The 16,274-nt window shown below is 46.9% G+C and overlaps 1 protein-coding gene across 1 annotated transcript in view; it reads left to right on the top strand.

Annotated features, from left to right (window-relative positions):
• Window positions 1–1,286: 1,286 nt before the first annotated feature.
• The window catches only part of dhx36 (DEAH (Asp-Glu-Ala-His) box polypeptide 36), a gene marked incomplete at both ends in the record, with an annotated part of 60,623 nt that continues 45,635 nt past the window's right edge, over window positions 1,287–16,274 (top strand). Inside the window, 12 exons of the mRNA XM_080531661.1 lie at window positions 1,287–1,592; window positions 2,019–2,191; window positions 2,496–2,612; window positions 3,082–3,271; window positions 3,725–3,763; window positions 3,939–4,109; window positions 4,293–4,372; window positions 9,812–9,886; window positions 10,583–10,749; window positions 13,379–13,460; window positions 14,013–14,153; window positions 14,679–14,784. Coding sequence (XP_080387787.1) covers window positions 1,287–1,592; window positions 2,019–2,191; window positions 2,496–2,612; window positions 3,082–3,271; window positions 3,725–3,763; window positions 3,939–4,109; window positions 4,293–4,372; window positions 9,812–9,886; window positions 10,583–10,749; window positions 13,379–13,460; window positions 14,013–14,153; window positions 14,679–14,784 — 1,647 coding nt within the window. The remainder of the gene's footprint in view (window positions 1,593–2,018; window positions 2,192–2,495; window positions 2,613–3,081; window positions 3,272–3,724; window positions 3,764–3,938; window positions 4,110–4,292; window positions 4,373–9,811; window positions 9,887–10,582; window positions 10,750–13,378; window positions 13,461–14,012; window positions 14,154–14,678; window positions 14,785–16,274) is intronic.

Here is a 16,274-nt window from a genome sequence, read left to right as displayed (position 1 = left end):
GCTTTTGTCTAAAGTAAGTAAAGTAAGTAAAGTAAGTAAGTGAATGAGCTATACATCATAGCCATCGCAAGTAAGACTTTCTAGAATGTGATAGATGTGGGAAGCTCATTCCTCCACTGTGTGTTTGTGTGTGTGTGTGTGTGTGCGTGCGTGTGTGTGCGTGTGCGTGTGTGTGTGTGCGTGTGCGTGTGTGAGTGTGTGTGTCTATGTGGGAAGTTCATTCCACCACTGGGGTGCCAAGACAGAGAAGAGCCTCTGACGAGGTGAGGTCCTCGTAGAAATGGTGGTGCCAAGCGGCCAGCAGATGGAAGAATGGTGGAAGAATGGTGCAGGGTTTTGGGGACTGACCAAAGGATTTCTCATCACTGGTGGTATGCTATGGAGATTAACAACTCAGAGCTGCTCCACAAGCCAGAGTCTCCAGAGGAGTCTCTGACTGCACTCCAAGGTGGATGAAGCGTCCACTGTGCTGCAGGCCTACTTGGCTACAGATGCTGCACAGAAATCTGGCCCCATCCCAGCTTGAGTTCCAAATGCCGCAAAAGACGAGGGATAGAGATCCAGACTTTGAAACCTACTTCACTAAAGAATATCTTTATGTCAATATCATTGAAATAAATGAATATGAAAAATGAGTTTCATTACAAGGTGGACATTGATGATAAAAGTAAAAACTATTTACAAAACACAGCAGAGAGCAAGACAATTAGTGCCCTAAAGCATATGGCAGAAATAGATAGACGGAGGGGGGGAGGAGGAGAGAGAGGGAGATTTTTATTATAAATAAACGTGTAGGTTTTGTCAGTAAAAACTATATAAATTGATACAATTGATACAGTCTCACTCAATGATCCAAAGGTCGCAAACCGCAGGCCAAAGAGAGCACCGCAGGCCAATCGAAAAGGATTGCGTCATTTTCCAGCGACCCAACCCTGTAAACAGCCTACGTCATCAGTATGCGACACGCCGACGATACATCACAAACTGCATGTCGTAGCAACAAATAATAAGGAATTGTGCGATCCTCAATTTCGCAATACAGCTTCTTTTATTCGCAATGAACCACACACTTATTACGGATTTGTTGATGACAATTTTGGCGAAGGGACAGTTTGTTATTTAGCCTAGTGAGACGAAATCCATCACTAAATTCAAGTCAAGCCATCGAGCCAAAAGCATCCGAGGCGGCGAAGTGGATCTAGTCCCGATATCATTACTTTGATCCAAATTGATCTGATTACAGAGAGAATTGTGCACATTAACGTATTAACGTTAGCCTCCCCAGTATGAGTTATGGTGGTTACGGTAACAGAAGAGGGCGAAGAGGAGGAGGAGGTCGAGGATACGGGGATGGGAACCGAGGAGAGAGGTGTGGGGACCGGGGAGCCGCCGGGTCGAGTGACCGGGGACCGGGATACCACTCGAGAAGCTCCGAAAGGGAACCGCGGGAGGACCGGGGGGGTCGAGGAGGAGGAGGTGGTGGAGGAGGAGGAGGCAGGGGTCGTCCTCCCCCGCATCTGAAGGGCCGAGAGATCGGTCTGTGGTACGCTAAATGGGGAGGCATAAAGAGGAAAGAGCAAGAGAGAACCTCGGTGAGTCCTAAGCTGTATCATCAACTGAGCAAGCTGGGTGTGGCTGTGTTTGGGTTATCAACTTGTCATAAACCCCTTTCACACATAAGAGCGTTCCCAGTAAGGGACATGTGTGAATGGGATTTACAGGGAAATGAAAAGGGCTATTCAACTACCATCCATTATTGACTAATGCAACTGTCTTTTTTTTGCTATTTTGTCAAATTTTCCAGCTCAAGTTGTCTTGCTTTGATATTGACTCTCTAGGAAATGGCCCGATAAGCTAACTGGCTGTAATCTTTCATTTCATTTGGTTTGTTTGCTTTAACCAAGTCCCTTATGTTAATGCCAACACTCAGAACAACAGCTGGTTCATCTTAAGATGCATGTGTCAGGTAGGCCCACTGTGGTCATAGCTAACGCAGATGGTTTCACGCCTCTCTGCAGAGGGCAGTGGTTCAGATGGACGAGTCGAGAGAGCAGCATATTACCAAGCTCCTGAACACCGTCCAGAGAGGAGAGGCGGCCGGCCCGGGGAGGGATGGCGCCTCCCCCTCCCCCTCCACGTCTGACAACTGGCGTTCACCTCCACCTCCGCCGGTCAAGGCCGAAGGCCACTGGTGAGGACATCTTCTAGAGGCATCCAGCTGCCAACCAAGCTGAGCCAAGCTAGTCTGTATGGTGGTGGTCTGGTTAGCCGTAATGCAATTGAGCTGTTAGCTGTATGGCCATCGCTATTCAGAAGTGCATTCATCCATTCATTCATTCATCCATTCATTCATCACTGCATTTCATTGTCTGGTACTTGTAGGTACTCTGCGCTGACAATAAAGTTGAATCTAATCTAATCATCCATTCATTCATCCATCCATCCATGCATTCATCCATGCATTCTTTATTGTTCTGTTGTCTGTTGCTCTTCAGTTTCTTCGATGGAGATGAGCCGGAGCCGGACTTCGGGAAAACGAATGTCAAACAGGAGAAGATAAAGGAGGAGGAGGAGGAGCTCACTGTACAGAACCCGCCGCTCCGATCGCAACGGTAACCTCACTTACTTCACATGAGCTGCCTGTCTGACTGGCAGACCTCAGGGCAACCCAAGGTGTGCTTGGTGACGCAGGTTGTGCGACTCGTGTGACATTTTGCGCCTCTGAAAATATTTTCCAGCGCTCCATTTAGGAACATGTCCTGACGTGTTAAATCAAGCACACCTCACGGTTTTGCACATTGAAATGCATAATGTTTCCCAGGCCTGCTTACTGGGTTGACAGACAATGGGCCGGTTTCACAGACAAGTCTTAAAGCCTAGTCTGGACTAAATCACACTTTCAATGTCAAATCTCCATTGAAGATGCTTTTTAGTCTAGGATTAGTCTTACGCCTTAGCCTTACGCCTTGTCTGTGAAAGCGGTCCCATATGGATGAAGGTTTTCCATCACAGATTCCGCATTCATGCTGATTTGGTACGATAACTCACTCTTAACTCTTTGACCCTTCTTCTTTCTTTCAGCTATTTCTCACCAACCGTCCCTGAAGTTGAACCCAAGGAACCGCAGGGGAAGATGCAGGAGAGGGATAGGAGGACAGAGAAGGATTGCGAGTACCTGTTCCAGGAGGTGGTCAGGGACAGTGCTCTGGACCAGCAGCTGAAGAGAGACCTAGAGAGGAAGAGGGCCGACTCTAGATACCTGGACATGCTGGTGAATGTTGTTTATGTGACTCTAGATACCTGGACATGCTGGCGAATGTTGTTTATATGAATCTAGATACCTGGACATGCTGGTGAATGTTGTTTATATGAATCTAGATACCTGGACATGCTGGTGAATGTTGTTTATATGAATCTAGATACCTGGACATGCTGGTGAATGTTGTTTATATGAATCTAGATACCTGGACATGCTGGTGAATGTTGTTTATATGAATCTAGATACCTGGACATGCTGGTGAATGTTGTTTATATTAATCTAGATACCTGGACATGCTGGTGAATGTTGTTTATATGTTGTTGTTGTTTATATTTAATTGAGTTATTTAGTCATTTATATTAGTGTTTTATCAGTCAATACGTTTGTTTGGACCTAAACAATCAATTCAAACCGGTTGTTGGAACTTTTTGGAATTATCTTTGTTCGTTCTTCTTTGTTTCGCAGAAATTCCGGGAAAAACTTCCTTCATACGGAAAGAAAGAGGTAATGATGATGTATCCTAGTGCTGGGGGCGGTGTCCCTTTCGCATAACCATGTTGGCACCAGAAACAAGCGAGGAAATGCTCTATGTCATTATTACATCTCTTTTCTGAGGCGTTTGAACTCACCCTTCTGTCCTTCTACCTGTCCCTCTCTACCCCTGGGTCTCTCCCTCCAGGAGCTGGTTGAGTTGATAGCGTCTAACCGCGTGCTGGTGGTGAGCGGTGAGACCGGGTGTGGTAAGACCACCCAGGTGACCCAGTTCATCCTGGACGACTACATCGACCAAGGCATGGGCTCGGTGTGCAGGGTGGTCTGCACTCAGCCCCGACGGATCAGCGCCATATCCGTAAGTATGGGGTCTGACCTGAACCTGTTATGTGTCTCTCTCTGTGTGTGTCTCTATCTCTCTGTGTGTGTGTGTGTGTGTGCGTGCACGTGTGTGCTTGTCAGTACCTCTCCCATATGTGCGTAGGAGAGTGCTTGTTGCTTGTGGAAAGTAATGTAAATATGTGTGTGTGTGTGTTTGCAGGTGGCCGAGCGGGTGTCGGCAGAGAGAGCAGAGAGTGTCGGGGAGGGGAACTCCTGTGGCTACCAGATCCGCCTGCAGAGGTGAGGTCATGGAGGTCACGGAGGTCACAGGTCACCCACGCCGTTGGCAACAAAGTTCAAGTGGCGGTCACAGGCACCGACCCACCCCGGTGGACACACGCTATATACTACCCTCAGTTTGTTTATACACACACACATATACACACACACACACACACACACACACACACGCACACACACACACACAGCAACCTTTAAGGCAGTGGTTCTCAAACCTCTCCTCTGGGACCACCAGCCAGCAATTAATAATGGAACAGATCCGATATGACGTGGAGCGGCTGGGGGTCCCCGAGGAGAGGTTTGAGAACCACTGCTTTAAGGGACTGGTTGCATCACTCCATCACCTCAGAGAGGAGCAACAGCCCACAGCAGCAGCAGCATCAGCAGTGTGTGTGTGTGTGTGTGTGTGTGTGTGTGTGTGGTGGGGTTGGTGGGGGGGAGCGTGTGTATGTGGGAGGCAGTTTGTCAGGCTGTGTGGGCTTTGTTAACCCTCCAAGCATATTCATCCAAGGAAACTTGTTCCTTCCTCTCTGTGCTTCTGCAATGTGTGAGTGAGAGAGAGAGGGCAACTAGGGAGAACGTTTTTTGTGTATTTGTGTGTGTGTGTGGGGTGGGAGGTTGCTTGTGCTAAAAGTCACTGGTGTGTCCAATAATTGTTAGGGTCATCTTTTCCTTCTCTCTCTCATCATCCATCTCCTCCCTCTCTCTCTCTCTCTCTCTCTCTCTCTCTCTCTCTCTCTCTCTCTCTCTCTCTCTCACTCTCTCTCTCCCTCTCTTTCTCTCTCCGTCTCCGTCACGCCTTACACTCCACCACTGCCGTCACGCCACCATAACGTCTCTGTGAGCCGCCGTTGATCAGATCACTGTGATCATGCGAGAGACGCGCACCTGGAAAAGCAGCTTCTCATCTGTGCACTTGAATGCAGCACTTATTTTTTATGCTTGAATTCTATTTTCGTGAGCAGCGAGAGCGTCGCAGAGGCATAGACACGCAGAAGTAGGCACATCATATCTAACCATAAATTCCTGAATAATGGAAAATCGTCCTATAACTAAGTACGAAAATAGCCAAAAACGCTTTTTCGGCTTGTATTAAAAAAACAACAACAACAACAACTAAATAAACGATGTAGGCATGCAGGTGTAGGCGATTTAAAAGGAATTGTAATTGCAGATTCGTTGTTGAGGTTGCAAGAACATAGCCTCCTCCTGTGAGGATGTTTAGCCCAAACTGTATTCAGAAATAAATTAATGATAGAGAGACATGATGGATGAGAGACAGAGGGAGATATCGCTCACCCATCATCTCTCTCTCTCTCTCTCTCTGTCTCCCTCTCTCCCGCTCATTGGTTTTCTTCATCTGTTCCTCAGCGGCCATCTTTCCTCTTGCCTTCCCGTCTCCCTCACGTTGCTTGTTAGTTCATCTCATTAAGTTCTCATTCAGACAGAAGGACAGTGGTAATGGAAGAAGAACAGAGTCTGGGGCCAACCGCTTCGGGAGTCACAAAAATGTGTCCACTGGTCCCTCCCTTTCCCTCTCTCTCTCTCTCTCTGTCCCTCCCTATTTCTCTCCCTCGCTCTTTCTCCATCTCTTTTCTGAGCGTGTGTGAGCTTCAACTGATTGTTGTTTAAATTCCTCATGTAATTCCCCTTAAGCCTGGTCCCTCACTTTGATTAGGTGACTATTGATTATTCTACTGCCCTGGGATAACTGCTGCCTGCCTGCCTGTGTGTGTGTGTGTGTGTGTGTGTGTGTGTGTGTCTGGGTTTCCGTTAACCGGCAATTGCCGGTCTTTGTCCGGTAAAATTTGGTGAAGTCCGACAAATTGAAAAGTCGTCGGACATATTGTCCGGTGAAAATAATTCCCTTTGAATACAATTCGCTAAAGCTGGCTGGGTGCGTTCGTAAACACGCTCTGGAAATCCGATCAGCACTCGCGGAACGCCTCTCGTCCAATCGAACGACTCGGTCGCTCTGTGACATCGAAGCCAGCGTGCGCTCCGGCGCTCTCAGAGCGTGTTTACGAACGCACCCCTAGAAGTTTCCAGCCAGCTAGCTGAAGCTGCTACACACACCAGAGCCATGGCGACCGAACGGCAAGTTAAACAACATACTATAAAAGTGACATTGTTTTACTCATTACTCATACGTTTGTTGTCATTCGGCGGTGCTAATAGTCGCTTTCTTTTTTAATTTATTTAATTTATTTTATTTTAGCAGTTTCCCCGAAAGTTAAGTGTTTGTTTTTATATCACTATTTGCACTTCTGGTTAGATGCTAAACTGCATTTTGTTGTCTGGTACTTGTACTCTGCAATGACAATAAAGTTGAATCTCACCTAATCTAATCTAATCTAATCTAAAATAATCCCATCACTATTACTCCCTATTTTCATCAGTGTTTCAATCCTTGAATCTGTGATGGAAATCAAGCAAAGCCACTTCAAGTCTCCCCACCACTGACAGCGCTGGGTGTGCCTTTCCTTACACTCTCGGTTATTCCCTGTGGATTTAAAAAAACGGTGTTTTGGTTTCTATAATGTGGTCTATTCTCAGTGTTGACGAGCAACTCAGGGGGCTTTGAGATGGCTAACAGCTAATTAAAGGAGTAATTCCACTCAAAAGGGTAGAAGTAAGCTGACTGTCTGTCTGTCTGTCTGTCTGTCTGTCTGTCTGTCTGTCTGTCTCTCTGTCAGTGTGCTGGACTACCTATGACTTCCATGGTACCTGGGAACGCGTTGTCGGAGAGAAACGCCCTCTGTACAAAGGACCTACTGACCAAAATCCCTGTTCCCCGTAGCCTACATGCTTGCACTGTTACTGTTCAATAAAATGTTATACATCTAGACATTGTGGTATTTCTTTATATACGTATCCCAGACTGCCTATCAATTGTTTCTCAATAAACAGTTATGTTCTTCCCATTGTCATACTCCCGAGCTAAACGAAATGCCTTCCCAACCAGCGAGACTTATAGAAATGACGTTGTTTTATTGATAAAAAAAAAAAAAAAGGGTAAAACTGTAAAGAGAAAATAGAAAACTCACATTAATCCCAAACAATTTAACAAACTTCAGTTAACGTAATGTGGAGTCCGTTCATTGATCGATGCTGTCTGTTCAGTTCCCAGTGAGGCGCCCGTTCAGCGCTGGACCCGTTCAGCGCTGGACCCGTTCAGCGCTGGATTTGACGCATGGCATAGCGCGCATGCGTCAAATCATGTTATATTATTATATATTATATAGCTCGCATCTAATCGTATCGGATGAGAAATAGACATTAAATGGCATATATAGGCCGCTACACAACAGTAATCACCGCGACAAACATTAGATTTGGAGGAAAAAAATATATGATTTTGGAAAAAAAAAAAAATATTATATTTTAATATGATGACCGGAATATATCACGTTTGTCCGGTAAATCGAATTCTTCCCGGACACGATGTCCGACGGCAAATTTTTCTAACGGAAACCCTGGTGTGTGTGTGTGTGTGTGTGTCTGTGTATGTGTGTGTGTGTGTGTGTGAGAGAGAGTGTGTGTGTGTGTTGAGCTGAGGTGAGTTGGGCTCTCAGTTTACTTAAAGATAGGAAAAATATGTGGTATAAGGAGAAATGTGTGTGTGTGTGTGTGTGTGTGTGTGTGAGTGAGTGTGTGAGAAAGAGAGAGAAGGAGTGTGTGTGTGTGTTTGTGTGCATGTATGTGCGTGTGTGTGTGTGAGTGAGAAAAAGAGAGAAGGAGTGTGTGTGTGTTTGTGTGCGTGTGCGTGTGTGTGTGTGTGTGTGTGTGCGCGAGCGAGTGTGTCTGTATGAGTGAGTACAGTATGATGGAGTGGTGAGCAGGTTTAGACGAGAGAGGACAGAAAAGGATTAATGTGCCCCATGATTGAATCTCTCCGCACGTCGGAGGAAATGATACGTCTTGTGTGAAAGAGAGAGAAGGTGAGGGGATAATCAGAGGGGGAGGCTGATCTGAGACCTGGGGAGCAAGAACAGAGACGGAGGGCGGGAGACGACGCTAGACAGATGGATAGAGAGAGGAGGAGGAGGAGGAGGAGAGAGATGGAGAGAGGGGGAAGATAGATTCAGAGAAAAGTTGAAAAGTCACGGCAGCCGAGAGAAGAAAGTAAGAAGAAACGGACTGATGGAGAAAAGAAGGGGGAAAGGGTGAAGGGGTAGGAAGAAAAGAGAACGAGGGAGGGTGGAAAGAGAGGAGAGGTTACAGACTGGGTAATCATACCTCTGTGAGGCTCAGAGAGGAGTTAATGCGATCATGGCTACACACGCACGCACACACACACACACACACCGATGAAATAAACAGACACACACACTCACTCTCACATCTCCGAGCTGAGTGACAGTGGTGCTACACACCAGCCTGGAAAGGAAAGTAGATACTAGTCGTGTCGTGTGTGTGTGTGTGTGTGTGTGTGTGTGTGCATGTGTGTGGGCAGTGGCACATACATATGCAGTGCTTTCAGTAAATATTTGTCCCCATGGACTCCACATGCTGTTGTGTTACAACCTGACTTCATTGATTTAGCCTAATCTTTTTATTTTCCGCACCGATGGACATTTTTCCATTTGAGCTAATTTTAGGAGTGTCATAGCAAAGGGGGTGAATACTTATTGACTTGTGACATTTAAACCTTTCGCTTTTAATTAATTAGTAGATTATTTTTATTATTATTTTATTTTTTTAATCATTCATACATTATGGAGTATTTTGTGTAGATCAGTGACACAAACAAAGCAATTCAATCTGTTTTTAAAGTCAGTTTTGTAACACTAGAAAATGTGGAGAAAAGTCCCAGGGAGGTGAACACTCGTGTGTGCCGCAGGGCGAGGCTGGTGGAGGTAGAAATCGGAGGATCGTGTTTGATACCGTTCCTTAATCCGTTCTGTACATTACAAAGAGCCCGTCCTCCGATTCCTACCTCCACCAGCCTCCCCAGGTGTGCTGGGAGCTGTTGAACAAGCTAAACATGCTTTTTTCCCCCATTTCCACAAGCTTCCGCCTGCTTTATCTCCCCCAAGCCAAGGAGCTGTCAGACAATGGCCGCGGTCGTAAAAATTCGCTCTGAGAGCGTCGGAAGCGTCCACGTGACTGCCTCTTGTCCAATCAAATGACTTGGTCCCTTTATGAAGTTGAACCCAGTGTGTGCTTTGGCGACTTTACGAACGCGGCCGATATCAGAAGATTAGGCTTCCTGCCTCATTCCGTTCAACTTCAATCAGCTATTTTATTCCAAGTGGCTTCAGAGTGACTTTGCGTAATTGTTTTCCCATGTTGTCCGTTACGTGTAAGTGAGGAGACACCCTTTAAAATGAAACCACGATAAACGGACATAATTATTTGTCATTAAATTATCTCTCTCTTTTTTGCTTTCTTTTTCTTCTCTCCCTCCATCCCTGTGCACCCCCCCTCCCCCCCTAGTCGGTTGCCACGGAAACAGGGTTCGGTGCTGTACTGTACGACGGGTATTATTCTACAGTGGCTGCGCTCGGATACGTGAGTGTCTCCCTCTTCTTCTTCATCATCATCATCGTCATCTTTCTCCTCTCCTCCTCACCTTCTCCTCTCCTCCCTCCCCTCCTCTTATTCCTTTCATTGCCTCTCTTCTCTTTTTCCCTCTGTCTTTCCTTTGCTCTTTTGCACTCTTTTCCTTTTCTTTACTCTCCTCTGCTCTCTCTGCTTTATGTTGCTCCCCCCTCCTCTTCCATCCCTCTCTCTCTCTCTCACTCTGTCTCTCTCTCTCTCCATCTCTCTCTCTCTCTCTCCATCTCTCTCTCCCTCTCCATCTCTATCTCTCTCTCTCTCTCTCTCTCTCCATCTCTCTCTCTCTCTCTGCCTCTCTCTCTGCCTCTCTCTCTCTCTCTCTCTCTCATTGATGTGTTTGACTGCACGCTAGTCCCCAGAGTAAGTATGATTAGTATCAGCTTCACACACACACACACACACACACACACACACACACACACACACACACACACACACCCCACCCACCCACCTCTGTTGAGGCATCAGTAGTTTTAGAGGATGTTTGAAGCCCACCCACAGAGACCAGCAACATATGCAGGTTCCTTTTGATGTCCTATTTGCTTCATGTCCTAATAGCCTAGCATTAACACACACACACACACACACACACACACACACGCACACCCTTCCCTAACCCCCCGGCCCCCCTCCTCTCTCTCCTCCCAGCCGGCTGTCCAGTGTGAGCCACCTGGTTCTAGATGAGATCCACGAGAGGAACCTCCACTCAGACGTGCTGCTGGTCATCGTGAAGGACCTCCTCAGGGTCCGCCAGGACCTCAAGGTCATCCTCATGAGCGCCACGCTCAACGCAGAGAAGTTCTCCAAGTACTTTGGTACGGATGGAAAAAACTACCAGAACCGGCAGTCCTTTGTGACTCCGTCGGTAGAGCATGGCACTAACAATGCTAGGGGTTGTGGTTTCGATTCCCTCTGGGACCATGTATATGGAACAATTTAGGCACTCACTGCAATGTGCTGTAAGTTGCTTTGGATGAAGGGGTCAGCTAAATGGCATATACGTATATACAGTATATATATATATATATATATATATATATATATATATATATATATATATATATATATATATATATATACTGTATATATGTTACGGTACATGTGGGAATACGGTACATGTGGGAAAACTAGGGTTAGGGTTAGGTGCTAGGTTGACTTGGTACATGCTGGCATGTCTAACCCTAACCCTAACCTTAACCCTAACCCTAACCCTACCCCTAACCTTAACCCTAGCACCCTAGCACCTAACCCTAACCCTAGTTTTCCCACATGTACCGTATTCCCACATGTACCGTAACATATATATTTGAGGAAAAATAATAATTAAAAAAATCTAATTAATTAGAGGCTTTGTAATTAATTAATCGAAATTAATCACATTTTAATCGGATATCAATATTTGACACGAGAAGCAACAGTTTTCAATTCAAATGGATTTGGTATACGAGTGAATCAATGAATAGACATATACATACGTTTAAAGCAGCAAAATCCTGTTTATTTTAGCTACACAGACCAACAGATCACACAATGTACCTAACCTTATGTTACACTAACCCTCCCCACCCTCCCCTACCCACCCAAATATCCTTGGTCAAAATAATAAACAGACCAACAGTTGAACATCAAGTCACAAGTGACATCTACAATGGTAACAAAAACAGAACAGTACCCTTCACAGTAACAACAAACCCACTAGTCTCAGGATACTAACCTCTAAGTCTGCTACTTGAATGAATGAATGAATGAATGAATGAATGAATGGTCTTTATTGTCATTGCTATAGTACAGGTACCAAACAACGAAATTTGGGAGGGGTGGCTCCCCTGGTGCTAGGAAAGAAAAAAAAACTAAAAAAACAAGACGGGAAAGGAGCTGGTTTACATAAATAAAGGCTATGTACACTATCCACTATACTATACTGTACAGATAAAACACTGTGCTGTACTCTATGCTATGCTATACCTATTCTAACATTTCCTATTTCTCTGCAACCTTATGTACCCTAGGGTTGTCATATTGCACATAGTGTTATTGCACATTCATTTAAAGTGTCGCAGTTTGCAGGCTTGAAATGTACACATTTGTGCCTCAGCACTACACCTGATTTTTCAATCCAGCAGCTGCCATCAATCCGTCCAGAATGTCCAGGGCCCAGAACCTAGGTCTTTGCTGTGTTCAGGGCCTGGATGGCCCTGGGGTAGAAGCTGAGCTTCAGTCTGTTTGTCCTTGCGGCCATGGTCCTGTACCGCCTGTTCGAGGGCAGCCGGGCAAAGTGTTCGTACCCAGGGTGGGATGGGTCTCTGGAGATCTTGGAGGCCTTCCTGAGGCAGCGTGTGTTGTACAGCTCTTCCAGAGAGGGGAGGGGGGCGCCGGTGATCTTCTGGGCTGTTCTCACGACTCTCTGTTGCGCATTTCTCTCTGCGGCTGTGCAGCTGGAGAACCAGTTGCAGATGCAGTAGGTGAGGATGCTCTCCACTGCGCAGCGGTAGAAGGCCACCAGTATCTCCTGCTTGTTGTGGTCCTTCCTGAGGACTCTCAGGAAGAAGAGCCGCTGTTGTGCCTTCTTGATGATGGCTGCTGCTGCTGCTGTGTTTGCCAAACATTGGCAAAATGTTTTGGGCCGCTACCCACACGTTTAGCTGTGTTACTCATTCCATGAATGTATGATCCTTACAAGTTGTACCTCATTGTAAAGGTGACCAATCAGGCTTTCCAAAAATATAAAATACAATACCAATTGGTATTATTAAAGGGGAGGAATAATCACCCAAAAAAGCGTTTCCGAACTTTTTTTTAGGGGTTTATATATATATATTTAAAAATGCGTTAAAAAAGTTAACGCGTTACTTTTTTCTGTAATTAATGAATCGAAATGAACGCGTTAAAGTCCCAGCCCTAATATATACTGTATATATATATATATATATATATATATATATATATATATATATATATATATATATATATATACTGTATAAGCAATATCACACAAGAGGTGATTTACAGCTGTGCTAATATTCAGTATAACAACATGATCTCGAGTGTGATATTGCTTTTATCCTTTATCCAACAGTTCTACAAGCGCCATTTATTAACAGTAATAAGCGACAGATTGTGATTTGTTTGTTGCTTTAATCCTTTATTTGGCTCCGCCAACACAAATAGTTCCACAACTGAACTTGGACTGGACTGTTGCCAAGCAACCGGAACACAAACATTTTCCTGTACAGCTTGCTGATTTGTGTAGGCCTTCACACGCTAGTGTGTACGTTTATCTGGACGTTTCCATTTGTTGTGCAACCAGCGAAATAAGAGTCTGTCTCAGTCGATGTGTGATAGCGGTTAGTAGGTGTAACTGACATAATACATTTTCTCTCTCTGCCCCCCCCCCCCCACACACACACACACACACACACACACACCCCCATCCCTCCCCCACAGACAACTGTCCAATGATCCACATTCCGGGGATGACCTTCCCAGTCCAGGAGTTCCTCCTGGAGGATGTGTTGGAGATGACCAGGTAATGACTCAGCTGTCAAGGCTCATTTCAACTGCCGGGATTATACAAATAACTGTTTATTATGGTTTATAGTTTTGTTTTAGTGTAGTTTTTAGTTTATTTTCATTGCAGTTAAAAAAAAAGAAAAGGTTCTGTTGGGGTTGCCAGGTAGGAACAGGAGGTTGTCCCTGGGGTTGCCAGGTACAGGAGGTTGTGCCTGGGGTTGGCAGGTAGGAACAGGCGGTTGTGCCTAGGGTTGCCAGGTAGGAACAGGCGGTTGTGCCTAGGGTTGCCAGGTAGGAACAGGCGGTTGTGCCTAGGGTTGCCAGGTAGGAACAGGCGGTTGTGCCTAGGGTTGCCAGGTAGGAACAGGCGGTTGTCAGGTAGGAACATGTGCCTGGGGTTGCCAGGTAGGAACAGGCGGTTGTGCCTGGGGTTGCCAGGTAGGAACAGGCGGTTGTGCCTGGGGTTGCCAGGTAGGAACAGGCGGTTGTGCCTGGGGTTGCCAGGTAGGAACAGGCGGTTTTGCCGGGGTTGCCAGGTATTAACAGGAGATTGTGCTTGGGTTGCCAGGTACCGTCCTCAAAAGCAGGACCGCAGGCCCAGGTGGAAGCGAGGCTTCATGCAGGGCCAGAACTCTCGACCCGAGAAGGAGCAGAAAGAGGCGGAGTACAAGGAGAGCTGGCCCTGCTACGCACGCACGCTGAGGGACAGGTGAGGCTGCAGCCGAGCTCTCTGACTGGTTACTCTGTGTGTCTGTCCTTATCTGACTGGTTACTGTGTGTGTGTGTGTGTGTGTGTGTGTGTGTGTGTCTGTGTGTTTGTCCTTATCTGATTGGTTACTGTGTGTGTGTGTGTGTGTGTGTGTGTGTGTGTGTGTGTGTGTGTGTCTGTGTCTGTCCTTATCTGACTGGTTACTGTGTGTGTGTGTGTGTGTGTGTGTGTGTGTTTGTCCTTATCTGATTGGTTACTGTGTGTGTGTGTCTGTCCTTATCTGATTGGTTACTGTGTGTGTGTGTGTGTGTGTCTGTGTGTGTCTGTCTGTCTGTCTGTCTGTGTTTTTTCTTATCTGACTGGTTACTGTGTGTGTGTGTGTGTGTGTGTGTGTGTGTCTGTGTGTCTCTGTTCTTATCTGATTGGTTACTGTGTGTGTCTGTCCTTATCTGATGGGTCACTCTTTGCATCTGTCCGTATCTGATTGGTTACTCCTCTTTGTGCCCGCCTCTGCCTGATTGGCAGGTACTCTGACAGCACCATCGACGTGCTTGAGATGCTGGACGACGACGACAAGATCGACCTGGAGCTGATCGTGACCCTGATCCGTCATATCGTGCTCAGCGACGAGGTGAGTTTCACCTCTCTCACCACGGTTTACCGCGCAACCGGCCTGGCTCCGAGCCCCTACCGGTCGGCCATTTTGGTCTAAGGACTAATGTTTAGGACAAAAAAAAGTCAGACTCTGAAAACTCGTCAAAACCTGAGTTGATCCGAAAAATGATCCGATCCGTGACTCAAAAACCGTGACACGATCTGATCCGTGAGTTAGGTGATCCGTTACACCCCTAGAATCGACCACCGACCAACAAGAAGCTCGACGCAAATAACGTTCGTTCTGACCGTCTTTAGTGAAGCTTCATCGCTACGCTGCTTCACTCTGTCCGGAGCGGAGGCACGTTGTGCTCAGACTCTCAGACAATCTACTTGTCAATCGGTTGTTGGTTAATTCGGTTAAGTGCCCTTGCTCAAGGGCACATGCAGCTCCCTCCTGAGGCGACCTTCCAGTTCTCTAACCTCTAGGCTACCGCCGCCTACCGTAGTACAGCCAGTGGGTCCACCCCACCCCTCTAACTACTCTCCGTCCCTCTCTCCCTCCCTCCCTCCCTCCCTCCCTCTCTCTCCCTCCCTCCCTCCTTCCCTCCCTCCCTCCCTCCCACCCCCCCCCCCCCACCCCCGGACTTCACCCTTCGCTCAGTCTGGACACCACTACACCGCTACACCACAGGCAGCGATGGCTGCTCGTCCTCCACACACTGTCTGGCAGCACGGGGGTCCTCTGAGGCTTAGCACTGCGCTAACGACGCTTAGGTTGTGGGTTCGATTCCCTGCTGGGACCGTATGTACTGAGAAAAAGTATGCCCTCAGTCGAAGAGTCGCCCAAGAGTCGCCTTGCATAACAAGCGTCAGCTAAACAACTTATTATCATTATTATTATTATTATTATTTTATTATTATCATAGCACTGGGGTGTTAGAGAGACCACCCCCCCCCCAGCCCGGTTCTGGGGCTCCCTCAGTGGTAGAGGGGTCCAGTAAAGGGTGGTGGCGACAGGCTTTAGAATGCATCTAGGTCAAGTAACTCTGAGTGCTGAGTGACTTCACGTTGTCTAGGCTGGAATGGGAGGGAGGGAGGGAGGGAGGGAGGGAGGGAGAGAGGGAGGGAGGGAGGGAGGGAGGGAGGGAGGGAGGGAGGGAGGGAGGGAGGATTCGCGTCATCTAGGCTGGAATGAGAGAGGGAGGGAAGGAGGGAGAGTGGCTTTGCGTCGTCTAGGCACCTCTAGGGAGAGAGAGCGTGAGAGAGGGAGGGGGAGAGAGGGAGAGAGGGAGGGAGGGAGGGAGAGAGAGGGAGAGCAGTGTTTCCTCCAGGATTTTTCACATTAGTGGCGGAGTGGCTGCTTTCGCGCGCGCGTGCACGCGAAAACAAATATAATTTCTTAAATAGCGGTTAAGTCATTAAAGCCGAGCAGGTGATTTTATATAGAAGGTGATCAAATACCAATATTGTTATGTACGACAGTATGTCATTGCAGCACTTTGTTGCACTTTACGACGTCACGTT

Source organism: Nansenia antarctica, assembly GCF_963989245.1.
Source record: "Nansenia antarctica genome assembly, chromosome: 5".
NCBI classification, from domain to species: domain Eukaryota; kingdom Metazoa; phylum Chordata; class Actinopteri; order Argentiniformes; family Microstomatidae; genus Nansenia; species Nansenia antarctica.
Note: the sequence above shows the minus strand (reverse complement) of the source record. Positions and strands in the feature narration are given on the sequence as shown.